We start from the raw sequence: 26,377 nt of genomic DNA, 5'->3' as shown, positions 1-26,377 counted from the left end.
AGGAATGCCCTCCATCACACCTCACACAGAACACCCAAAGCATCTGTGCTGAGGCTCGTGACACTGAGACACTGGTTGTGAGCAGCACACACAGCACAGAGCACAAGTCAACCTGCTGAGGGCTGGACTAGAGGGGCCAGGATCAGGACTGACATGAATACAGCTGTGTGTCCAGTTGGCCCAGTGTGCATCATCATCATCACCATCTCTGAACCCGCGCACCACCCTCTGCTGACCCGCCCAGGAAGCAGGATGAAATTTCTGAGATTGATTTCAGAAAAATGAACATAACATCCAGTTTATGTTTTTAAGTCAAAATTAAAAATTATTTGGCATATATCCTGAGAGTGCTCACCAATTTACTTCTGTTAATTACACTTGAGTAATTAGTTTTTATCACAGTGTACAGTGTATCAGCGTTGCCTAATTTTGAGGTTTAAGCCTTTTTTTAATACTATGGACTTGTTAGGAGATAGACCTGTGTGCATATAAACAATTGCAAGTAATGTTTATCCACTGCCCAGTTTAGTTATTCCAGGGCACAGCACACCTTAAGCATTTATCTTCTCTCAACTCTAGTGCTTACAGGTTCTTGTAAGGGACGTATGTTGTCACAGCAAGTAGTTTTTTTCAAAGCAGTGAATTGTTCTGATTTGGGGTATGGCCATCAAAATCTGACTCCTCCCTGCAAATACAGGTTGCCTTCACTCTCTGAACATCTGGAATCTCCTGTGCAAATAGAGTTTGAAGGACAACAGACCAGTGTGGTTTTAGTAAGTTTAAAATTAACACAAAATTGGGCTTATTCTTTACAAAGGCCAGCTAAGCACAAAGATGTACTGATACCACCTCATTACTCAGCTCTGTTGTTTACCAAAAAGCCTCAGGAACAGTGACTCATTCTCAGTGCAACAGACTTTTTACATCGATGCAATAGTTATTACTGATGCTGATGTCTTTGAGGGCAAACACGTCAGATTAGAAACTGCAGCTTCCGCAGCTGGGATGCGTCTCTTAGTTACTCCAAACACCTTCAAGCAAAAGCAGCAAAGCTTTTGCATTTGTTTGTGAAGGTCTTAAGAAGTCATACCGGTAACACTTTCAAAAATTACCGACTCCAATTCCTTTTCCAACATTTCTGTAATTGCTCAGGAGCACTCATTCACTTCAAGCATTGTCCATTTGCTCAATCTAATTTAGGTACTGGACCAGCTCTGTACAGCGAAAGGTAATGCAGATACTGCTACTTCATGGCAAAAGAGAGAACATGTGTAGCCCAGTGCCACCCCTCCTGGGGTGGGGAAATGCTGCCTATCGACTGAAAGAGACAGCTGCTTAGGAACATTCAGATGGAGCAGCTCTTCAAAATGCAAGATAAATTAACCTGACTTCAGGTAGTGCCTCCTGGTAGCAGATCAATGGACTGAAAACACCTTTCTGTAGTTGTTATGGGCACTTGTAAGTGCAAGTTCTCTTATCCTATGTAGCGACCTGGGAAATACTTACTCCTGAAGTCTTATATTTAACTGCACAGGGACTCTTCTCCATAATGAAATTTATCATTTAGACTAGCTACATGAAGCAACATATCCTGTTTATGACTGGCAATGGAGTACCCAGTTATGGTCTCTGATCCTGCTATAGGCAAAATGGCATCTGGATAGCAAGTACTGAACAAATACTAGAGTAGATATCAATGTGATTTATGTTACCCAGGTCATATTTAAAAACATGGTTTAGGTCTCAATTGCCCTTGCTATCTGGAATTAAGCACTGTTAAAGCCCATTCTATTTCGCTCACTGAAAGTCACATATGTTAGAAAGCGTCTTCAATGAAGACCTACAAAGTCCCTTTCCTGATGCTAAAGAAAAGCATCCTTTAGCATCATTAGGAAAAAGGAGGTTTGAGTTCAGAACTACTCCCTTGTTTTTAATAAGAATTTAGTGGGATGACCAATAGAAAGGAAGAAGATAATTCTCCTTAATCATGTTACTCAAGGTGTTCCTAAGATGTAAAAACACATTTCTACATAGAGCTACCAAAAGGTATCTTTAGGTTATACTACTCCATTATTCCTGGCAAAGAAGCAGTATCCTCAATTCAAGGCTGGATAGGAAACCTTAAGGTTCATTCTAGTCTAACACCCTTCTGGTAAGATAGCAGTTCCCCTTGGAAAACAATCCTGGAAACTTAAAGAATGTTAACTTACAGACATAACCCCTCTAGATCTGAGAAACCTTTCTGCATTCAATTTCTTCCATCCACCCTACCTAGCAGTTTCCGAACTGTGAATTAATCCCTGAACAGAAAATTATCAGAACATCTGGGCATCTCTGTGAATCCATGGAATGTTATTTGACTCTCCTAAAGCTGAAGAAACTGAGGAAGGAGTAGAAGCTAATTTCAGCTCCTACTCCTCTGCGTAAATATTCTTGGCATCATACAGCTTTAGCACTTTCTGGAAATAGAAATTTCTGAACACGCCAAGATGATGATAGGAAAAACTGGGATCTTGCAGCATGGAATAATTGTATTAATCTGCTTCTTGTATTAATATGTAATTTAGATATGTGAGTTTGTCAATAATACTCAACATCCACTCCAAAAGGCTTTAAAACGTTTATTTTCCTTTCTCAGCAACAGTATCAACCCATCCCTTTTACCTCTGGGGTCTCACCTTCTGTTCTAGCCTTCTTTACTCCAGCAGACTCCGTATCTTCAAAGGATCTCTTTCGACTTGTCCCACCACTGAATGGATTGGGACCTGCATTCTGATGAACCCCATTTAAGGTGCCATTGCTATAGAAACGATTCAGGTGACAGTTCTGGAGGTTCAAGAGAAACTGGGCACATTCTTGGAAGCCCTGGGTATGTGCAAGGTCTGCTGCTGTCAGGCCACTGGCATTTCTCAAGCTGTACAATACAAAGAAACTGGATTACACTCATTCATCAGGCTAGCTGGCTGCTGCTGCTGCCCTTACTGACTATCTATCTGCTGGTGATGAGAGAAAACATACACTTAGCAAATTTTCCATTAAGAAATTAGTTATCAATCTTAGTTTTATAACTAACTTAACTTTTTGCACATATATCTCACTTCTAAGCAAAATTTGGGAGACAATACACTTTTAAATAAAATCAATATACTATGTGCCTTAAACCATCTTCCTATTTAAACTTCTCAAAATGCTTTATTCTAAAATAGTCTGAAGTAGCTGACCTTTACATAAACTTCAGACTAATTTAAGTGTCGAATTTTACCATCTTCTGCAGTTTATTCTGAAATCTATTGCTTTAACTTGAGCAAGAGATCAAATACTCAAAACAAACTTAACATGACTTGGCAATTGTCCATGGCATTCTGGTTTCTAAGGTAACAACAACATCACCATTCTTCCTAACAACAAAATATATACATATATAGTAAAAGATAGATAGATAAAGATGCTATACTTAGGTATGCTTTGCTTATACTTTTGTTTCTGGTTTGTTTCTCATTTCAAAGTGTGTGACATCATAAGTACTAGGACTTGCTTTGGTAATTTCAACTAAGACTTTTCTGTGCACAAGAGAATGGCACTGGATTTTGCATATTCTAGTGCATCAAGGAGGTTAGGAATGAAATCAGGGAGGATATGTAGAGATGTAGAGGTTTAATTTGAGAAAGTGCTGTATCACATGCACTTACACAAACATACAGGATACCTTATGCTTAGCAATTTAGGCTAACTTCATAAGGAACAGCACAGAAGTGGAGACAAGAGGGCCAGGAATGACGAAACTAGATGGTGAAGCAAAAGATGCCAATTAATCTTTCCTATTATTTTTCCAGACAGACATAACTAGTCAGAAAAATGGAATTTTTGTTTCTTGGCTTCAGTCGTTTAGACAAGACCATTACTTAAAAATCCAGAAACAGAACAGCTAACAGAATAAGAATTCAGAAGATTGATAGACCTGATTCTCTTCAAACTCCAGCTCATGAGAAGAAATCAAGGAACAAAGCCCAGATTTGCTTCCTAGGTCACTGTAACTTATTTGCTATAAGAAAATCTTTAGAAACTATTACAGCAAGACTACTTCCATAAATTGCTACGTCAAAATACTACAGTCACAAAACCCACAACCTAAACCAGGGTAATTTCATTCTATATTACACTATTCTAAGTCACTATTTACTTGGACCTCTAGTGAAAATCCACAGAACACCAGTCAAGAGCAGTCTAGAAAGTAAGACTTCAGAACACTGAAAAACCTAGTTAGTCAAAAGAAGTGAAACTTTGAGGTGGTGGTATCAGTCAGAAGAGCTGCAAAGTGAATAATCTGTTCTGTGCATCCAGTGCAGGCAGTATACAAATGGGATTAATATGAACAAAGGATAATTAAAGTTAGCATCAGGAGAAAGTTTCAGAGTATAAAAGTTGCTGAATCTTGAGAGGGGTCTCTTCCCCTCATTTTAAGAGTGGTCTATGATATCAGAAATTCTACAGTCAAATCTCTGCTAAGCAACATTTGATACTCCTTTAGTAATTCTAATTTACTTGTGCAGCGTAAGGATGTAGAACAATGAAACTACAGCTTAGGAAATAGAAATTTTAACAGATCTGTTCTGGTCAAAAAGAAAAGCTCAGTTCTCCGATACCTTTCTTAAATTTGCGAGCCCCAAAAGAACAGTAAAAGAAATCTAAGTAATAGCAAAATAAATAAAGTTACACAAAGATAAAAATGACAAAACCAATACAGTATTGAATGGCCACCTAATTTAATAGAAGTTCAAGGAGTCAGTAATTCTATTATTTAGCAAGTACTACTGAACACTAACTCTGCTTTGAAAAGTTGACTGTAAAAGACTACAGTTAAGTCACCATTTTCCAAAGGAACATCAATATAAGATGCCAGAGGCATTTGGAGATGTACAAACAAAGATCAAAGCGTGTAAAGCTACACGACCAAACTCTGGGAAAGAAAAACTAAATTTCCCAGAAATGAAAAAAGAGTTTGCCAAATTTTAAAATGCAATGATCTTCACTATTCATAGATCTCTCCCATTCCTAACCTCTTCCTGAACAAATTACTCTAAACAGGTAAACAAAGATGTGCTTGTTCTACAGAAATATTCTGGAAGCACTGCATAGGTTTCCAAGGGACTCAAGACTATTGGATATAACATTCTTGCTTCTGTGAGTTTAGAAACACCCCTCTTAAATGTGCGAATCTGAATTTAGCCTATCAAGCTAGCAATGAAAAAAAAAAAGAAAAGAAGCTTAATAAAATAAGATTACAGGCTCTCGATTACTAGAAACTTTTTGCACAAATGTTATGGAAGATAACACAGTTGTTAAGTTCTCCCTGCTCACTTACCGTGGGAACACTAATTTGAGTATCTTTTCTATATCCATTTGTCAATTAATCAAAGCATGATTATTGGACTTTCATATACTTTCAAATTTCCATTAAACTGGCTTGCATTCCAGTATTAACAGGAAGAAGAAAAAGAAAAGCTGACAAATTTTGCAGAAACCTTCTGTCACTTTCTCAAAAGCAGGCTAGAAAGATAAAAAAGACCTACTTCTTTAGCTGATTTTTCTAGCTTTTTCTAGGAAGAAAAAATCTGTCAGTGGGAACACAAAAGGCAGCAAGAGCTAGCTGTGCTATATCAGCCTATCATAACTAAATGCAAGCAATCAAAAAAAAAAAAAAAAAGGCTAATGTAAGTAGGAACAAAATAGGAAAGAAAATGCTCTTAACAGGTATCACAGAGTTTAACCAGACTGGAATAGTTTTATGTATTTTCAAAGTAAATTAGACATATTGTCAGATTCTGAGTCTGTAACAGAAAAAGTGTCATACAGTCCTTCCAGAAACCCTGGAGTACTTGAATAAATTAAAAAGCTGGATAGCTACTAGACCATTCTTTAAAAGTGTTAATCTGGACTTGGAGTGGAACCACCCTGTTATAGCTGTAATTACAAGGAACTGAGAATACATCTAATACTAAACCTGCAGTGTATGATCTACCTCAAATGCTGCCCATGTCTGACAGTGAAGCGTCTGCCTCAGCTTATCCCAGGAGCTAAGAATTTAAGTGTCATTACTGTAGACAGACTAGATTATATAGATGAAAATAGAAATGGTTCACTGTTCCGACCACACATAAGACTTAAGAGGAGTTCAACCTCTGATGTGCAACCCCTAGGTCAGCCCTTGGCTATGAACTGCAATTATATGTGAACTGACTATCAAGTTAAAAGGAGGAGAAATAGTATGTGATTCATTTGGCTACAAAGTGTCAAATGGCTATGACATGAAAGAAAATGAAACAAAAATCAACAAGGAGAAAACTCAAAGATAATCACTATATTCAAGTAAATTTTCAACTATTTCAGTTATTGTGTCCCTTGAAAGGTACTTCATTTATCGTACCTGCTGACATAAAGGAAAAATATTGGTAAAGGATATTATAACTGAAAGTAACTTCAAGACCTGGGCTGTGAAAGAAAAACACTGGAAAAAAAAGTAAACCAGTGGACAGCATGGACAGAATTACCTCACTGTTATGTCTTGAAAAAAACCAATCTTTTCCACCCATCCTCCACTTCTTAAAAAAGTTAAAAGTCCCTTTGGTACCAGCTTTGATCTTTTATCCTAAACATCTTGAAAGAGTGGAAGCTCCAAAGAAACTCAAAACACAGATATTAAATCTTCAGGCAAACTGTCCTTTTGTTACTGCTAATCATACAGCAAATATGACAGCTCTATTTCTGCAACTGCATTACTCAGAATTAAAAAATGAGTACAGAAAGTTCTAGCAGGTTTTACATTTTGTTTTGTATGGGCTTTTGTTGTTGTTAGCTCTTTTTTAAAAACTTCTTGTTTCATGTCATAGATGCAAAACTTAAGGACAAACTTATGTTTCTATTCAAGGTTTGTCTCTAGGCTAGGCTTCTAACTGAAACAAGCCAAAGAACAAGTTACAAACACTGCATTTTTCAAATGAATTCCTTATGAAGGAAAAAGCCAGCAGCAAGGAAGGTGTGTAAGGATGGAATGAAGACATAAATAAGAAAAGCAGAGTAAGTCCTGAAAAGTGATGTGTTTTATGTTTCGTCAGCCTTTATTAAACAGTATTGACTTAGTGCAGAATTTTCTGGAGGGTGGCATAGTTACTGTCAAATCAGACAGCAGTGCTCCAAAAAATTCTTTCTCTCTCCAGTAAAAAAGAAAAAAGTCAAAAACTAAAGACAACTCTCAAGGTCACTCCAGCTGCACGAACGGGTTGAAAAACTGAAGAAAGGACACTGAAAACAGAAGCTCTGAAAATATAATTCCTTTTTTGGCACCTGCTCCAGACAGGAACATACATGAAAGCATGAACTGACAAACAGAAGAAAAATTCCTTACTTAACATTGCCCAGGGCTAAAGGCAGTTGTCCGAAAATCAGTTCACTCCACGTTTAGAAAACACATACCTTGCATCCTTTCCAAGGCAATTCAAGTATTTGAAAAATGACTGAGTCCTGTTCAGGTTTTTTTCACTTAGCAGCATTTTAAAATTTTTTTGCTATAGTTTATCCACTGTTTCCATTATTACTAGAAATGAATTTAAATCATGAAGCATGGTATTATTTACCCTCAGCCTTCTTGTAGGCTAAAATCCAGGAGATGGGAATAAAAACATCTTGTTTTCTTCAAAGTACAGAAGTATAAGATGCTAACTCCAAGGCAAAAGAAGAAAGCCAAATGTAAGGAAGGATATATTTTCATATTATAAAGTTATTCTAGACAGAAAAAATCCACAAGAAAAGCTGGTGAAATTCTGAATAGGGATGAGTACGTGATTGTGAAGTTTCTTGACATATGACACTTGCATTGTTCTGTAGTGACAGGTGTTTTATAAACAAACTCAAAATGCACACTGATATATTAATGCTCTGACTTTTGCATATGCATTTATTCACAGACCTACAGTGCTTAAAACAACATTTAAAACATGTTTTTCTTCTTCCGTCAAGTGATGTCCACAGGCAGTCTTCAAAACCGACTAATCTTGGCATGAAGAGGACTTTTTTTTAGTATTCATTTTTCTCCCTCTGGTTGACATCATCTGAACTCCCATTCTAAATGCCCAGTTCATCTGAGAGTCCTGGTATCCAGTTAAAGCAGCTATAAAGAGGACACTGATGAAGCATGAGTTTAGGTATTTCCTTCTTCTGAAATGCTTTTTCAAAAATGTTGGCTGTTAGTGTAATTCAATTGTTGCTCAAAACCAAGAGACAAGTGCATTATCTGGCCAAACAGGATTGGTGTACAGAAACATGAAGTTAACTTTCAGATTCACTTTATTTAGGAGGAAATGTTTATTATTTCAATCTAATTTAAGAAGTTTACTAAAGGAAGGAAAAAATTTAAGGCAAGCTTTTAAAAAATATTCAAGACACTTCCACTATGGCTAAGCCATAGAAAGTAAAAAAGAAAGAAACCAACTCAAAATCTAGAATTGATTAAAAATGATTTTGTGCAAGGAAGATTTACTTCAGCGTAACTTACAAAATTTACTCTTTGAAAGATCTGTGGAAAGAAAACAAAGACTTGTGCTTCTCATATAGAATTATAAATGCTATTGAATTTACTTTAAAAAAAATTGCTTCTAAGTTGCTTTAGTTGTTAATTTTTCATATTCATTGGCAGAAAAAAGGCAAGTAGATTTCTACGTCTTTTTAACATAGAAATACACTATCTTCAACTTATAATGTCACATACCTTGAAAAACAAAACAAACATTTGCTACAAAAAGTCAGCAATCTTTTTGAAAATCATATACGAAAAAGAAATCTAAATGCTTAATTTGAAATAGTGATTACAGCACCTACAGCTTACTGTGTTTTTGTTAATGCCATGCGACAATCTAAGAAAATAAACCACAGTTTTCGTATATCAATGTAAAATCTGTTAAAAATTACTGATCTCAACTTATCTATTGTTAGTTTACAAATAAAAATGTAGATAATTGTAAATTAGGGTAAGCAAAGCATGCAAATCTATAGATTCTATATCTGAATTCCTAGATTAGCATTAAAACCAATCACCGCAACAAATACCTCAACAGTATGCCTTGTGTGCAGAAAGGAAGCGATACTGAACATTCAATGCCACAACTGTAAGGTTTTCGGAGAAGCACCTGTGGCAGTTTCAGCAGTTTCTATATGGAATGCTCCCCCTTTCTAGGATTACTTGAAAAAATCAAGTCAATTCGAATTACGTAGCTGTAAAACATTGACATGTGTAGTTTTTACAGTTTCAGAATCTTCTGTTTGATTTAAACGGGCAATGGTGCATAAACAGGAAACTTATATCATAAGGGATCACATATTTGCAGGCAACATTAAGATTAAAAGTACATTAACATACATAAAGTGCGGTAGCACATTATTCAATATGTAAGCCATTGTCATGTGACCACCTTAACAACAAGATACTAAGCCTTTTATGCCTTTAAAAGCATTATAACTTTCATCCTGAAACCAATTTTTCAGTTCTTCACTGAAATTTATATAGAATGGATTAAAGTTACCGGTCAACTCATGGCTTCAATTACTTTAAATTTAGTAGGCTGTATCTCAAAAGAATTAGTAGCTATTCCTATACAAAAATTAGCAGATACAAGGATTAAAACAAAACAAAAGAAGAAAGAGAAAAAAAAAGATCAGAACACTAAAATGCCCACAGTGAGAAAAATTGTTTCCTATATAAACAGTAGTATACTAGTCTAAAATTTCTAAAGCAAAATTATTTTAAAATACTAAACTTTAAGTGTTTTAACCCTTTGGTGTCCAAATACGGAAGTTATAAAATTGTTTCAAACTTTTTTTTTCCAGATACCAAGAGAAAAATAATCTTAACTAAACAAATGTGTGTTACTGCTGGGGACAGCTATACAAATTCATGCTAGAATTACATACTGGGCATCTACAAAAGCACAAGTTGGTGCCAAGTTTTTATTTCACAACAAAGCATTTGGCAGCTGAAATTATTTTACACTTTTAAAACCAGTGGTAGAGTTCCTGTGAACATCGTCCAAAATCATAACAAGAGGAACATACTGGACAGAAGGACTCTGCTTTGTGAAGCCACTTTTTCCACATAAAAATCAAGGTTCACTCTGAATTATGCAGCTGTAATTAGCTCCTCGATACTTCAACTCCTGACTGAGCAAACACTGGCAGAAGAAAGAACTCATTAACCATGGTAGGCGATGTTGCAATTACCACAAACATCACCATCAGGATTTTTTGTTGTACCTGTATTCCTGTTTATATGCTTTACTAAAGACTTCAAACAGTCCACTTCATTTTCAGCATCTTTTGTAAAAAATATTTGCATTTCCAAGTAAACTTTTCCCTGAACAAGATAGGCCTGACTTGGCATGGTACGAGCAACAATATTTTTAAATTCATATTTCATTATTTAAGAAGTGATTCCTAAAAACCCTTCACAAAGGGAAGGTATGGAAGATCATGGTGACTCTTGGAACAACAGTCTGACTGCAATACAGCATAACAGGAAAGACCTTTCCTATTAAAATGAAAATATTTCCTAGATCACTAGCAAAATGAAATTCTGAATAAGTGTCTTTACAGTACTGCAGCCACTTTAAATACAAAGAGAATGTAAGAGTTACTTCGCCAGCCTTACGGCAATGAGAACTATCACTGCTGTTGCTTTCATGTTTCTAGAAACAGAGCAAGAATTGCAAATAAAGTTGCTAACAATGAAGAAAGTGTCATGGATAACTACTGAGGACAGGTTCAGTGCAAACTCTGACTTGAAAAGACAAAACAGCTTGCAACACAAGAGTTCTACCAAGAGGACTCTAGTAGCAAATAATATGACATTATTTCTCCTCAACACAGCAACTGAAACCCAAAGATAGCTTAGAATTAGAGAAATGAAGGAAGCAAGCTTCTCTCCAATGTGCCAAACTTGGAAGAAAGTTCAAGCTATTCAGTACAAAAAGCATGGACAGTGAAAGTTTGGAAATAAAACTTAAGTAAAGAGGTAAATTAATTTTAAGGTATTTTTGTGCCAAAAGCAGGGAAAAAAAATCAAGAACAAAAGGACTATAGGTATAAGATGGTTTCATTATTTTCCCATAATGGGCACAGAGAGGGACACTATCAAACTACACTTTTTTTTTGGTGTCAAAAATAACTTGATGTGTTTACTCAAACAAACAAAATCTTTTGGATTAAGGAACTGCTGAAGTGCATAAAACCAGTTTAAATGCACTTCACAAAAAAGTTTTTCCAACTCAGATAGATTTTTCTCCCTTTATAAGAAAATTTATCTCATACAAGCATAATCAAGCAAAACAGAATGAAGCTGAAGAGTGATATTTTCTCTAAGTTACAATTATCAAAGCTCTTCCAGGGTTTGTTAAGCCTCCATGCAATGATACACATCTTGTAACCAATAGTTCTTGACACATATTAGAAAACTCTTCTGACCAACCTGAACATGCTCTGGGCTATGCCACAACTACCTCCTGGGTTTTTTTGTCCAGATGCTACTAGGTACTAGTTGACCTATGAACAACTATACTGAAAAGACACCAACTAGATCAGCACACAAAACCAAATCAACACAGCAGGCTAGAGCACACATTGCAATAAACAATCCTCTCATCACATATCTAGTCAAAAACTACTGCCTGATCAAGCACAGCACCCCTACAGATCACCACCACTGACATCTGGACTAACCATCGGAACGAATCAGACTATTATATTTGGGATATAATTGGTTCTTTCACTGTATTTAACTCTGGCCAAGCTCCACTTTGTAACATTTTGGTTTCTCCACCTGACTTAACTGTACCCAAGCTTCTGTTGCCGGAATAGCAACAGAATAGCTTATCTTGCAGGAGAAAAAAAAAAAAAAAAAAGAGAGAGAAAAAAAAATCTCTATCTGAAGGGAAAATGCACACATCAATGTGAACATTAGCACAATATCTTAAGTGAAGACAGATCAATCCCAACAAAAAACCCCAAACATTCCTGTCAGAAATCTGAGCTATCTGCATATAAAAGTCTTGGTAACACTTCCATATTCTTTACCCAGCTCTCTTAGACTGAAGAAAAGCCAAGAAACCAGCGCTATAAGGCTTCTCACTAATGAATAAGCTACCCTATCAACCTCACATGTATCTTGTGAACTTCCTCTTTATGCTCCAGAAAGGTCTTAAGTATCACTGCTTTAATGATGGATTTTACTTTACTCATAAAAAGCAGAACCTCTCATATTCTGCTCTATTTTCAAACTGATGTCACTAATCACAGTTGTTATTCCACCTCCAATAATCTGCATTCAAACTGAACAGGAATTCAGTGGTACGAGTTGGCCTCAGCTTCCTGCAATTATTTGGAATGACTGTATCCATGAGAACAACCCTTTTCCACACTGGTTTACTCTAAGACTGAGCCTCTCTCATTTTTTATCAGGTATCCATGCATATACATTCTGCTTTGGTATTTCCAGATCTTTTCTTCAGACTAAGTCCAAACTACTGCCTTACTTCACAACCACAAGCTCCTACAAACCACCTCAAGCACTTCTACAACCATAGCAACCAAACAGGAAACCAAACATGGAAGAAATTACCAAACTTTACTTGCAGATTTTTTTTGAAGGAGATTTAGTATTTTACCACTGAAATGTACATGCCACTTTGAATTTGCCGTTCCATAAGAATTTATATTAAATGAGAAAGGCAGAATAAATTCCAACATGTGTATCCTCTACACTGAAAAATGGTCAATGCAAGAGTACTACAGTGATGGCCCTTAAAATGCTTGTTACGTACAATTAAACAAGAACTGCCACATTTTTTCCCTTAACTATACAGCAATGCCTAATAATGCAGCAATAGCAATTAATCCAGCAGTTTAACTGCTATCTGGAGGCAATCAGGTTTACAAAAAGAATGCATATGAAGTGTTCTGAGTTTGGAAACAGATTATACAAGCATTAATATACTAATTAACAGATAAGAACCTCTCTGTTGAAAAAGCACCTAAATCCAAATGATCAGTAAGAACCTGAAACATTATTCTCAAGATGAGGTTAATTTAATGACTGTAGGAAAGAAGAAGTGGTTCTTCTACACTGAATCCATGCCATTATACAGCTTCTGAAGTAAAAAGATGAACAGTCGTGGCACTTCACAAGTAGGTAAACACCAGAAATGGACTGCAGTTCAGTATTACAAGTTTGGTAGTTAAGTTTGCTAGGCAAGAAAAATAAGCACACATTACAAACCCTCAGCTCCTAAGATTTTAAGAAATCAGGAAGATATCCAGAAACTAAGGCAGGAGATTTCTGAACCCTGAGATCCTTGAAGAGAACAGGCCATGTAAGCTTCCCCTCCAGTCTGAAAAGGAACCGAGGGTTTGCATCACAAAGGAATGGCCAGTTTCTGTGTTGGCCAATTTCTGTGTTGTCATCAAAATGACACATCGCTCCTCTTCTGTCTCTTCACTGGAGGTGACTGATTTTCAGAAAGTCAAGAAATCTCAAAAGTACGAGAAGAGTAAAAGCTGAGCTAGCAGAAGAATGGTCACTTGAAATAGAAATATATTACAAGAATTTCACAAAGGGCTAATGTAGCAGCACTAAAAAAAACCACAGTGTACAGACTTCTGTTATGAAGGATGGAGAGCAGTTGTGAAGAAAAAAGAAATTCATGCTGCCTTTTTAAACAACACAAGGCAGTTTGTAACAGATGAATTTGAAAAGAAATAAAATTAAGTCCCTGTCAAAGAATGAGAATAAAAGTCTTGCTGAAAAACTTAATATCAGCGATAGGACACTTCTGGCATTGAATTTACACACTCAGATGAATGCCAGACAGCTTTAATGAGAAAGTGGCTGAAGTGTCTGCCTGAACGAAATCAACATCACAGCATGAATCTGTCATCTGGTAGAAACAGATGTACTGGTATATTTATCCCAGCATGTCAGTTCTTCTACTCAAACCTCGATACCAGAGTATATTAAACTAGAAAGGAAATTATATCTTTAGGGTCTCATAACATTCTGCCATGGTATACAACCCAATTTTATCTAAAACTGGAAGATTTCTGGCAGGCAAATAAAAAGTTTTTCTACACTACTATTCAAATATCATGATCAATAAAACTCCTAAGCAAACAAGAATTTAAGCTCAATTGGATGGGTGCAGACCAAGCCACACACACCCCATTCCACAAGTTACACCTCTCTCTATCCCAGGATAATATAGTGTTTGAAACTTCCCTCTTAGCTTTAAATCAAGACATTAAGGAATACACAACTGCTTAAATGACAGTTGCAGAAGAATTTTTATTCAGAAATAAGTGGACACAATGCACAAGTGCACCACATGCAAATGGACATGAAAAAAAGAGGTTCAAGTCAGGATAATCAACGCTTGCATTTGCTTCTTTTTTTTTTTGATTCAACAGTGTCCTGTGTTTACAGATGAATTTTGTATTTTTATATATGCTGTGATACAATTTATGTAACTACAATAATACACAGCATTTACGTAACAGTGCAAAAAAGCAAAACAAAACATGGCACCAAGAAGGCTTTTCCTCCACAAAGAGCTGTGAACACTTGTCTGTCACCAAGATAAATAATACACAATTAACCATACAGAAATTGCATAAATATGCCTTTTAGTGAAAATCCAGCAGTTATTATGGATACTTTAAAAGGTACTATCCACATTAAAAAGTCAGTTACACAGCAAACCTTTTCACTCATATGAGGACATTGTGACCACCTGCTTCCCCCTCTTCAAGGGTCCATGAATACCATAGTTAGTGGAGCAACCATTTTTATGGCTGTAGGACATACTGTGCACAGAATATGCTTCAGCTAAAATGAGAAGGTAAATACCACAAAAAAAATCAAAATATTTTCACTAGGGTACAATTATTATTTTTTAATATTAAAAATTTACACAGGAATAGAGACCCAAATTCTCTCTCATCAATTAGGAAAACAATGCAACAGCTTAATGAGATTTACAGACTGAAACATACTGTTTTTCTCTGTAAAAGCAATACACTAACAAGCCTGAAATATAGTAAACTCGAAAAATTCAAGTGAGGCTACTTTATTAAAACTAAAATTCTTACTTTGATCCTTAACTTGACTATTATCAATATTCTTTGGCTTTCAATATAACCAAAGAAGGTAATAAAGTAGAAACGTGGTAAACACTAATAACAAGATTACACTAGCCCAAGTTACTTCATTTTAACAGCAGTATCTCAATAACCACTCATTAACAAAAATACATTTCTTGCAATATTACATTATTGGTTACTAGTGCTTGTGTAATAATGAAATCTTAGCATCCCTGTTCTACTTGCTATAAAAAACTAGGGGTGATACCATTCTGGACTTATATTATAAATATCATGTATAAGTAGTATATTTGACTACTTGAAGTCACAAAGGGTATTCCATTCGTCCTTATGAAACTAGACTTGAATACCATGAACTATACGAAGAAATAAAGAAAAAAACAGATTAGAAGATCTAATCCCGGTAAAAATAAAAAGCACTTACTCATCCTCAGTACAGATCAGCACTTCAGTTCTAGTCAGTGCTTAGTTCTGTATTTCATAAAATTCTTGCCTTGGTCTTATACAGTCAATTATCATCTCAGTTAATATATACAAATTAGAACTCAAATATATGGCTAAAACCCCTCTCCTTTTCTTCTAACTGAAGCCATAAAATAAAGGAATCAAAACTTTCAGAGCATCTCCATTTTCAAGTTTTTACAAAAACCAGGGAATTGACATAACCATTAATAGGGGCCAGCTTTCAAAACCAGATGACCCAAAATTAACCAGTGTCAAAAGCATATATGGATTTGGCCTAATTTAACATACTGAACCTGGAAACTGGACTCTTAAGGAAAAAAATCCTCACCCCTATCAGTCAATAGCTAACTCCCTCAGGTAACAAGGCCAAGTCTTTATCCTCTAAATGATTAAACATGGGTTGCTCCACAAGCCTATTGCATTTGCATCCCTGACTTTACCATTCCCATGATAGGACCTGATGTTTAATTACCTATAAAACTTGTGACAAATCTACTAAAACATAGATGGAATTCAAAGTTAGAAAACTGAGAATTCGAAGTATTTCCCATTCACTAAACTGCTACAAATCTACACTGCTACTACTGCAAATAGCTTTGGTCAAAGACAGATATCACCCATTTCACATTGTTTATGCAGTTCCACAACTTCTCTTTTGGTTGGCTGCTTTGCAAAAACCACAAGATTACATACTAATTGATGATGATAATTAAGGTTTGCTCAATTCCACAGTAAATTTAATTCCAAGTTTATCTTAAAAATATCCAAAAGTGAGTGAAAAAATGGGAAGTTATACATTTATGACTGGTTTAATGGGCTTGTCAATAACTGAGACAGCTTATTTAGTTTTTCTATGAAGCAATCTCTTCATACAAAGCAAGTTGTTCACTACTGTTAACTTAAAAGGTAATATATTTCCCAAATACTCTATGATACCACTAAAAGAGTTAAATTCTATGTTAGATTTATCAAGGCAGCATTACAAAAACAGTAAGATGGAAACCAAAGGGTAAAACAAGAAATTAACTACATGATCTTATTTCACTTACAATTTCGAAGTTTCATATTGCAGGTTAAAATACAGTAACTAGTTACCATTTAAGATAATAAAGCTAGTTCTAATTAAAACAAATTGCTAAAGTATTGATATTATTTATAAGCCATAGAGCTTATACTCAACATTTCTAGGTGAAAACTGCATCCATTTTGTCCATGCTGTAAGTTGCAAAAGTTTGTGAGCTTTTCTGAATGTTTTTGCAGTACATAAACCTTTAAAGAAAAAAGTTAACAAGGCAAATACACAATACACTAACAAACAGTATTAAACTAATGCTGAAGAGTGTGTGAATTGCTGTTTTGCACTTGATGTTGCTTTTGCATTGTTTTCTATATTTATTCACCAGTGCAAGGTGTAGATTTCTTGTAAAAAATAACTACATGCTGAATAAAGTGTACAGTTTGGGGTCATCTGACAGAAGCATGATAAATATTTTAACATATCAGATATAAGTGCAATACTTATGTAGCACAATGGTATCATTTAAGGAAAATAAACTTTACTACTAGACATGCTAAGCATCTTAGGTTTCATTACAGTTAAACATGTCTAGCTGTCATTATTATTTTGATCATGTGTCTGCTGTTTTGACTTTTCTTTCTGAAATTAGTACCTATGTTTACCAATCTAAGTTAGTCAGCTACACACACAACAATCAACAACAAAAAAAAATACCTCACTTACTCTATTTGCGCACCATGAGCCACAAGGGCACTTATGGAATCCATACTACCAGACCGTGCTGCTTTATGAATAGGAGTTTCACCAACATAATCCTGCAAAGACAAACTACATTTTGTCAAGCATAATCTTTTTAAAAATTAAAATCTTGTAATTACATTACTGACTTTAATTAAGAAAGCAGATATATAAAAGCAGCATTTATTACTAGCTAGCAAAGACATCAGGTACTTTATCATTACTTTAAAGTCTGTGGTTGGCTGTCAGGTACATTAGGCATTTAGCAAGAAATAATGCTAAAGGCATTTAACTCACATGGTAAGCCTTATCCAATAACTAGGCAATCAGCAGACTCATATTCAGCAAAACTGGTTAACCCTCCCAACATATACCACCATAACACATTACTTATTCTAACACCTTCACTTCCTGGCACTTTTGTTCCCCAATACATTGGGCTGAGCAAGTCCTCTTGAACCTGAGAGCAGCAAGGCTGAATCTGTGGGACTGTGCTGCTTTCAGATCTTGCTGACACACTGACTCAGTCCTTGAGTGTTGCACCATCAGTACTCGGCAGGAGAGGAGCACATACACAGAGCTCTGCTGTAACAGAGGTGTGCCCCGTGTTTATAGGACAGGCCAGATCTCTCCCAACTCTAACACATTGATTCACATCCTATATACTTGTCTTTTTAAATTTTCTTTGTCCATTCATATTCCATTATTATTAACCAGCACATCCAATAATTTAATTTTTTTGCATAATGTGCAAACATACACGGGGTAGTATATTGCTTTTCAGGCAACTCCTCCCCACTAGCTGTCTTAGGTAACACAGAGAATCTACATCTATTTTACAAATCCAAAAAAGCAGCAGGTAAATTCATGCATCATGATCTACAGGCTGTAGAGGAAATTCAGTACTTGCAATTAACCATCAGTATTAAGAATCACAAAGAATCTGTAATGAAACATTGCCTTGGAGTACAAGTAAATGTTGTTACTAGTTTGTTAATGTGATTCAGTCCTCAACACTTCCAGTGTAGCAAGGGGTTTTTTTTGTTTGTTTCATTTTCTTCCCCCTTCTCTTTCTCTCCAAACTTTTGATGGACTTCACTAGTCTGTTCCAGATATTAAACATGTTCTAACTGTATGTGCCTCAGTTTAGTTTCCCTGTTCCTTTTATTAAAATATCAACACTAGCTACTAAATTTAACACAGCACCTTTACTGATTCACCAGTGTTTACACACAACCACCTATCTCCACACTTCATCTCTACTTGAAATGTGAATATATTCAAAATGTTATCTTATCATACTACCTAGAAGCTACTAAGTGTCCTAAATTGTCTGCCAAGCTTTTGAGAAATTTAATCCTATCTTTTAGACCATGTAAGTATAACTTGAAAGTGAATTTTGGATTATGAGGTATGTGTTCTCAATTTTCTACTTGACAATTTTATTTCATGGTAAAATATCTTTACAAGAAGTTACAAATTCACTGAAGGTAAACCAGCTTACCAGTGCTTAAGACATATATTCAACCAAACACTGAACTACCTAGCCACCCAGGAGGGAACAATAATGGCACCAAAGTTTACTTTCTTATAAACTAAGGAAAATTGTTGAGGCTGACAAAGTTTGGAGACACAGAAGAGCAGCAAATGCCTTAGAGATTAGAAAAGGGCTTTACAGCCTTTCTTCCAAAGTGGATGCCATCAGCTGATGAATAGAAGACTGCTTTCCAATGAAGTTTATGCAATTTTTTCTATTTATAACTCTCCATGAAGTAACAGAAAGAGAGAGAAGTTTAAGAGAGGATACAATTTTGTTAACTATCATACATGGAAATTCATTTGACACTAATTTATCCAGAAAAAAAATCTTCTTTGTGTAATAAGTTTTTTAATCATAGAAGCTGTCTTCAATTCATCATTCTGTTACAGTTTCCTCCCCTCCCCCCTTTTGTTAAAGTGGTGAAAGTATAGAAAGTAAGTGATTTGCCTCTTTTGGTCAGCATTAGTATCTACAAGGTCAACCCTAAGTTAAAAGATAATAACTCAATATGAAGCTCAGTTTAGGGTTAGTTGGCCATGCATATGACAAAGATAACAAAATCTCCCTAGCCCATAAACCTGGCACACTGCCCACAGTAGGACCTAGAGAACTAAATTATGGTGTCTTGCTGTGGGGAAACACAAAAAGGATGAGAGAAGACCTTTGCAAAAGGACTCCTTAACACTGCATTAGAAGAATGAGCTAAGCTTGTAGCAGCTACCACTTCCATCACCAAACAGAAGAGGTTAGTATTTCAGAAGAGAATATATATCTTGAGAAGGGCTGCTTTTAATCACTGGCCCAGGAAAGCATGTGCCTAAAGCTAAGGAATTCAGAAAATACTTAGAAAATGCCAGAATACATAGATTTAGATTTTTATGGCATTCCTTTTAATTACAGCACTTAAATTTCAGTCACCATTACTATCATGTTGCTTTGAAATTCTCTTAAGGGGCCAAATATATTTGCACTGAAACAGTTTCCTAGCTCCCCTCAGAAATTCTCTCTGGATTATGAGCTAGACTGAAAGGAAAAAAAAAATATCCCACTGAAAGATGGCTTTTAAATTTACTTATTTTTCAATGCATCCAAAACCATGCATACAGAAAAAACAAAAAGTACTCTGAATCTCAGAACAGTTCTGTTTTGATTCAACAACTGGAATGAATGTGACCAACAGAAAAACAAAGTAACATTTTTTTCCAAGAAGCTTCTGAGAGCTGTTCAGGGTCTAGCCCGCCAACACATTTTCATGTGTAAGACACCTCTTCCCTATCCCTTTTTAGCTATGTGGAGCAAAGGAAGTTATTTTATTTTGAGAGGATCTACAAATTCCTGATTATCCTTGATAACACCTCATAATCCTTTAAATTGTTCACACTTCCCATCTGTGCTTGCGCCTTTTGTAGTAATATGCCAGGAAAGGAAGCATCAATAACTTGTACTGGCCTTTCACAACTAGAGCAGAACTTGTCCCTCTGCTGCAACACTGCACCAACAGCCCAAACTTGTCTCACAATCTAGAGGACGCATTATAAATAAATTAGTAGAAACTCAAATTAAGTATCATTAATTTAGCATTCAATATAATACATTTGATTGCTTCTGTGGCTACTAAATATTTTGTGCTCAGTGCTCTTGAAGAAATGGCAAAAAATTCGTGAAGCATCACAGACACATTTAGTTTTTGCAACTCACTGCTGAATGCCTTCCTCCTACCCCTTGGAAAGAATGGTTACCCCTTTCACACAGACAAGGGCAGTCCTCTCTAGCTTGGGGTCATGACTAGATTACCTTTGATTTCTATTCCATTTTACTGAATAAACATCTAGCTTCCTTTCTTATTCTCTTTTTATTTATGTGGCTGAAGAGTCTTTTTCTTTTTGGCTTTAATCAGTAAATCTATCTCAGCTTGATTAATCAGTTTGCAGTTCCTCACTATGCTGCTTAACCTCAAAAGACATTTCCTCTACTGATTAAAGACTCTGCTCAAACTCCCTTCCAAGGCCTCTTTCATGCATGGGTATTTTTTCAATTCAGTCTAAAGCAATTTTTTACTCTGTCTGTCTTTTTGGGACCCCAAGTTCTGTTGGCTTGAGGATAGTCCAGTTGAATTCAGAGTACATTTCCTATTTCATTCTCCAACTTCCAAGTCCCTGGATATGATTCAATTGATTTCACTCACTGGTACCTTTACATTCCTTCCATTTATCAAAAAAACAAAACAAAACAAAAACAACCCAAAAAAACCCCCAAAAGACAAAACAACACAGCCAAAACAACAACAACAAGACAACCCAAAACAAAAAAAAAAACCCCAAACACCCAACCAAAACCAACTTACTTACAGGTATTTATTTTTAAGATAAAAAGCTCCCACACACATTTACACTGAAAGCTTTGAACTGTGTGTACTGTTTTGGCTGGGACAGTTAATTTTCTTCATAGCACCTGGTAAGATGTTTTGGATTTGTGACCAGCAAAGCGTTTTTAATACACCAATGTTCTAGCTAGGAGTGTGCTGGGATGTGGCACAGCTGGAACCACTGACCCAAATGGACCAGAGGATTATCCCATACCATATGACATCATGCTCAGCAAGTAAAACTGGGGCAGGGGGAGAAGTTTGCCAGGATGTTTCCTTTTTCACCTGTTAAACTGTCTTTCAACCCCTGAGCTCTCACACTTCCCTTCTGATTCTCGCCCTCACCTCACTCGGTGGGGGGAACAAGGAAGTAGCTGTGTGGCACTTACGTGTCTACTGGGGTTAAACCTCAGCACTATGCAAACACTTCCGAAATACTTCTAGTATTGACACCTGACTAAGACACAGAAGCCCTATTTTACTTGATAAGAAATATAAACGAACTCCATTCCTTAACTCAACTGACTGAATTTCAAGCTCTATTACATGATCACATTTCCAAACACTACTCATTTCTTACATTTCTTAGAACCAGTACCCTAACCCTTTCAGAAGCTAGGAAGTAGAAACTAAAGAACACTGAGTACTTTTCCTCCTTTGCTAAAAAGGCTTTTGAGAGCACATGAGAACTGATGGAATCTTTTGATCTGGATTTAGTCCTAATTGTTGATTAAAATAAAAACTGTAATACACTAAAAGTATGTTTTCTTCCTCCCCACCAAGGTTATCAGCCTGTTCACAGTTCTTGCTACTATGGGCAGTCTAACCATCCTAAAACTATCTGCCACCACTGCCAGGTGATGGTAACTGACTGCATGAATAATAAGTTGCATCCCCTGCAAGGGTGCAGTATTTCTTTTCCCTCCTCTTTATGACAGGCCACACAACACTTATTTTGGCCAATCAACAAAGGCAACATACAATAGAAATGTTTAATAGCCTGAGGCTAGAGGGGAAATATACTTAAATGAAGTTAATAGTTTTCTAAATCAGGAAGTACTTGTTATTATCTGACATTAATATGTACAACAGACCAGAATCAATCTGTGTTGTGACAAGGATAAACATCAGAAAAAAATCCTCAGGAAAAGTAGCAGGATAATTGCTTTGCACTGTTACAGTGAACTAGAGCAGGCAGGCAGCCAAATGCAGGTCCTGAGTCACATTACTAAGAACTATTAGCAGGCACTGCCCGCTGAGGTAAAAAAAAAAAAAAAAAAATCAGAAACAGTACAACACTCTCTTGAATCCACTGCTGGGTAGAAACAGAGAGACCATTGCTTGGCATGTCATCTTTCCTCCTGTGCATTTCTATATGGCAATCCTGGGGGGAAGGAACTGCCCACTGATGAGAGAGAGATATGATTCTAGCCAGCACATACAGTTATATAAGAGGGCTGGGCATCACAGGATATACTCACAGAATTTATTTGGGGAGCAAAGTACAGTTGGGACAAGCAGTTTTCAGCATTTGTCCTTCATTGCTGTTGCCTGAGAAGTGTCCTGGGCAACTGTCACCAGCAACAAGATAAGACATTTTAAAGTTTTCCTAAACTTCAGGGCAGGCAGCATGAGCTACAATACAATACCTCAGGGCAGATATGAGAAAGCATGCATGCAAATTCTACTGAGTACCGGAGGTTTACAGTAAAACTGAGAGACTCGAGTGGATTCCTTTTCAGAAGCTATCCTTTTCTTTTTCCAGAAGTGAAGGGTTAGTCTGTAGCCAATGACCAGAAGTCAGTTTGGAAGGAAAAGTTTACTAGTTTAAATATCAAGCATTCCCAGATCTTTCTCAGCATGTGTTTTGTATCCAGTGTCCATGGAACACTTGTCCTCACACAAGCATTAGCCAGTGACTATGTCTGTTTGGAGTACAGCATCAGTCAGCGAGCTGGAAGGAATAAACAAAATACACATCAGGAAATAGTGCTCCAAAAGCTCAAAAGTGTGGGTGGAAGCCCTAGATGATCACCTAAAAGTGCTGGCAAGTTAAATAAGGAACCGAGGTCATTTAAGGAGTTCATATCAAACAAGAACAGTAGAATTTGACTGCAATTCAATAAACAGCTGAGGGAAGTAGGGAGAGCAAAGCATGCACTGTGCTTTACATAGCCATTTATGAAACATTCCAACTATCTGTGGGATAAGTTTTCTGCTTTAGTTATCACCAAGGCACACTGCCTAGCTTTCAGTGCCTGTGCATTTGAAAATCGATGTGTGACTGACCAGTTGCATCCTAAGAACTTAAGAGACTATTTTGTTTCCACTACCATTTCAATTAACCAGAGGTATCTTATTTTATCACTGAACTGAGTCTAAAATATCTCTTGTAATATGTTCAATTAGTATTTTGTGGGGACAAAAAGAAGTTACTACATTCATGTGTAACTTGAGCCTACCATGAAATACATACACAGCACTCACAGTGTCAGCCCTCAGTGTAGCCTCTATATTTGTATCTGTGGTCTATCATTACCTGCCCTTAGAAGTCTATAGGATACTATCACCACTATCTGAAAACTTGACAATGTGGAGGACCATTTGCTCTGGCAACAAGCCATCAACATAGACTCCTGAGTCACTGGCTTGCCTTAGTGACTTCTTTAAGCTGGATGAGTCTCCTGCCCATTTTTAACACTGCATATTATACTCCTTCTGCTTTCTTTTAGTCATCTGCATGCTGCCCTGAGCCCATGGAGAGACCTCTCCACACTCTTCTCCTCTTCTTCTGGGAGCTAGCTGCTACTTTCTTCTTTGCTACAACCTCCCTCATCTACTACATGTGATTTTTTCCCCCTCATCATGTTCCAGGACATCAAGCTTGTTCTTCAACTCCATTTCAACCTCACTGGTCAGTTCTTCTCTTTATCCTCATAGCTGGAAACTTTCATTCTTCTCATTCATTCACTTTCATTCATTCTTCTCTTCTCATTTAGCAGTTATTTGTGTATCTTTATTCTGTGCATGCCATGTTTCCTCTCTAATCACCGTTTCTTTACATTCTTACCTGGTCTCCAGATGCATTTATAGTTCTTGTATTTTCTCTTCTGAAGATTCTACCACTATGCAGCAATAACTTATTGCATAAGTTACTTTTGTCAGGTATCAAGGAGAAGATGCGATCTATAGCCTCTGCATCCAGTCACCTTCATTGTTTCTACAATTCTCCTGGTGTCTCACAGCTGTTCTCAATGCACCAGACTTCTTTTCTGAAAACTCAACACAAACTTCCCCATTTCTTATTTTTGCACAGCTTAAAAAAAAAAAGAACCAAACTCTAGAAATGCAAATGTTTAAGTTCTTCAGCAGACTTAGCTTAACTCTACTGCATAGAAAACACAGTCTGGCCCTTAAATATTTTAAGGGAAGTATGATGCAAGGTTTAACAGGCCAGACATTTTATGGAACCTGTGCTTTATCACAGCTTTTAATAACAGCATATGCTGTAGTATTAATTACTCTCATAGTATATTAAAAATACTTTTGATTACCATTAAAAAGGACGTTATGTATGCCCAGCATACACAACAGATTCATTCAGTACTTCAAACATTTTCTTCAAAAACATGATAGATTTTAAGCATTGATTCTGTTACTGTACCAGAGTACAACAGTCCTTTGCAGGAATTTTGCTATATTAATGCACTCTCTGCTACCAAATAAATTACATACAGTAAAACTAATGAAAATTATAGTAAAAAGAAAGCAAAAAAATTTTTTTTAATCACCCATTCTTAGTAAAGTACATGTTTCTGATCTGTTTTCAGAAAGTTACTAGAAAAGCTTTAGAAATAATCTAAAAGGAAAACATAAAACCAGATGCACCTTGAAATAAATCAAGGCAGACCTTACTAGTTATATGTACGAGTAAATCATGAAGCACCACAAAGGTCTCATGGCTCTGTGGGTAACTGTAAATTTTTCAATTCTTAGCATATTTAGTAAGCATTGTGCTCCTCACCAGTCTTTTTCTTGCCCCTACAGCAGCACTACAATATCGGAGTATTTGCTAATGCTGCCAACACCAAAGCAACATTACCATTTTGTTCAAGAAGTAGCGAGATGTCAATTCCTAAAACAAATGTCCTCAAAACCCCTAGGGGCTTAAAGAACATTTATTAGTTCTATCTCTACTGCCATGTAAAATGTCTATAACTGATCATTAAGTTATCTGACTTCAGCTGATGTCAAAAAGAAAGTGTCTGTATGTTAATGTAAGGATCATACATGTCATAAAAAGGGATCAAGACACTCCTTCCAAAACTATATGCATACGTGAAATAAACATGAATCCATACCTGTTTGTTTATGTTGGCCCCCACTTGAATCAACCAATTCAGGCACTGTGGATGTCCTCCAAAAGCAGCAATGTGGGCTGGTGTTTGAGCAAAACGTGTTGTACTGGCATTTACTGAAGCTCCAGCTCTTACTAACTGCATTAGGCACTCCAGCTTTAAAGACATGAGGGAAAATAAAACCAAAAATGTTACACAGATGTGCTATGACAATTAGCATGTGCTAAATAAATATATAAAACCTAAAAAAGCTAAACTTTCTAGTAAGACCAGTAAGTCTAGTATCTAGTAAGTAAGATAAATGAAAAACAAGACAGAATATGAAATCTGGGATTTCCTCCCTCCTCCTTCACTTCTCCCTCATTTAGTCATAGACTATACCCGAAAAGCACTTAATTCTCACCTCCAAAACTGAATTTCACCTTTATTTTCAGGAAAGAGGAAAACAGGACATAAATACTTCAATCCTAACTACAAGAGATATCCAATTCACTTTTGTTAAGAGGGTGGGAGGGCAGGAAAGAAAGAGAGGGGGTTGTGATCCAGCAAACATGATACTAACCAGGTATTATTAGATAACATTTGCAAAAAAAAAAAAAGTGTTCTTAGGAGATACATAGATGCACTCATACTCGCAGGAGAGTTTACAGAAAGCTAAATCAGAAGAACATAAGATTTTTCATTTCATTAATGTATTCCTG

At 36.3% G+C, this 26,377-nt stretch overlaps 1 protein-coding gene across 5 annotated transcripts in view; it reads right to left on the bottom strand.

Moving 5' to 3' along the window:
• The window catches only part of ANKRD10 (ankyrin repeat domain 10), a 31,307-nt gene extending 5,459 nt beyond the window's left edge, over positions 1 to 25,848 (bottom strand). For 2 of the 5 annotated variants that reach the window (XM_017736984.1, XM_008635870.2), the window contains exons 1-3: positions 25,680 to 25,848; positions 17,399 to 17,490; positions 2,679 to 2,914 (exon numbers count right to left, since the gene is read on the bottom strand). In XM_017736984.1, coding sequence (XP_017592473.1) covers positions 2,679 to 2,914; positions 17,399 to 17,490; positions 25,680 to 25,844 — 493 coding nt within the window. In that variant the 5' untranslated portion in view covers positions 25,845 to 25,848. Of the gene's footprint in view, positions 1 to 2,678; positions 2,915 to 17,398; positions 17,491 to 22,799; positions 23,273 to 24,388; positions 24,635 to 25,679 lie in introns of all 5 variants that reach the window. The other 3 variants (XM_017736985.1, XM_017736986.1, XM_017736987.1) reach the window with 3 other exon arrangements.
• Positions 25,849 to 26,377: the final 529 nt, after the last annotated feature.

The sequence above is a fragment of the Corvus brachyrhynchos genome, unplaced genomic scaffold, assembly GCF_000691975.1.
Source record: "Corvus brachyrhynchos isolate BGI_N302 unplaced genomic scaffold, ASM69197v1 scaffold83, whole genome shotgun sequence".
NCBI classification, from domain to species: Eukaryota; Metazoa; Chordata; class Aves; order Passeriformes; family Corvidae; genus Corvus; species Corvus brachyrhynchos.
Note: the sequence above shows the minus strand (reverse complement) of the source record. Positions and strands in the feature narration are given on the sequence as shown.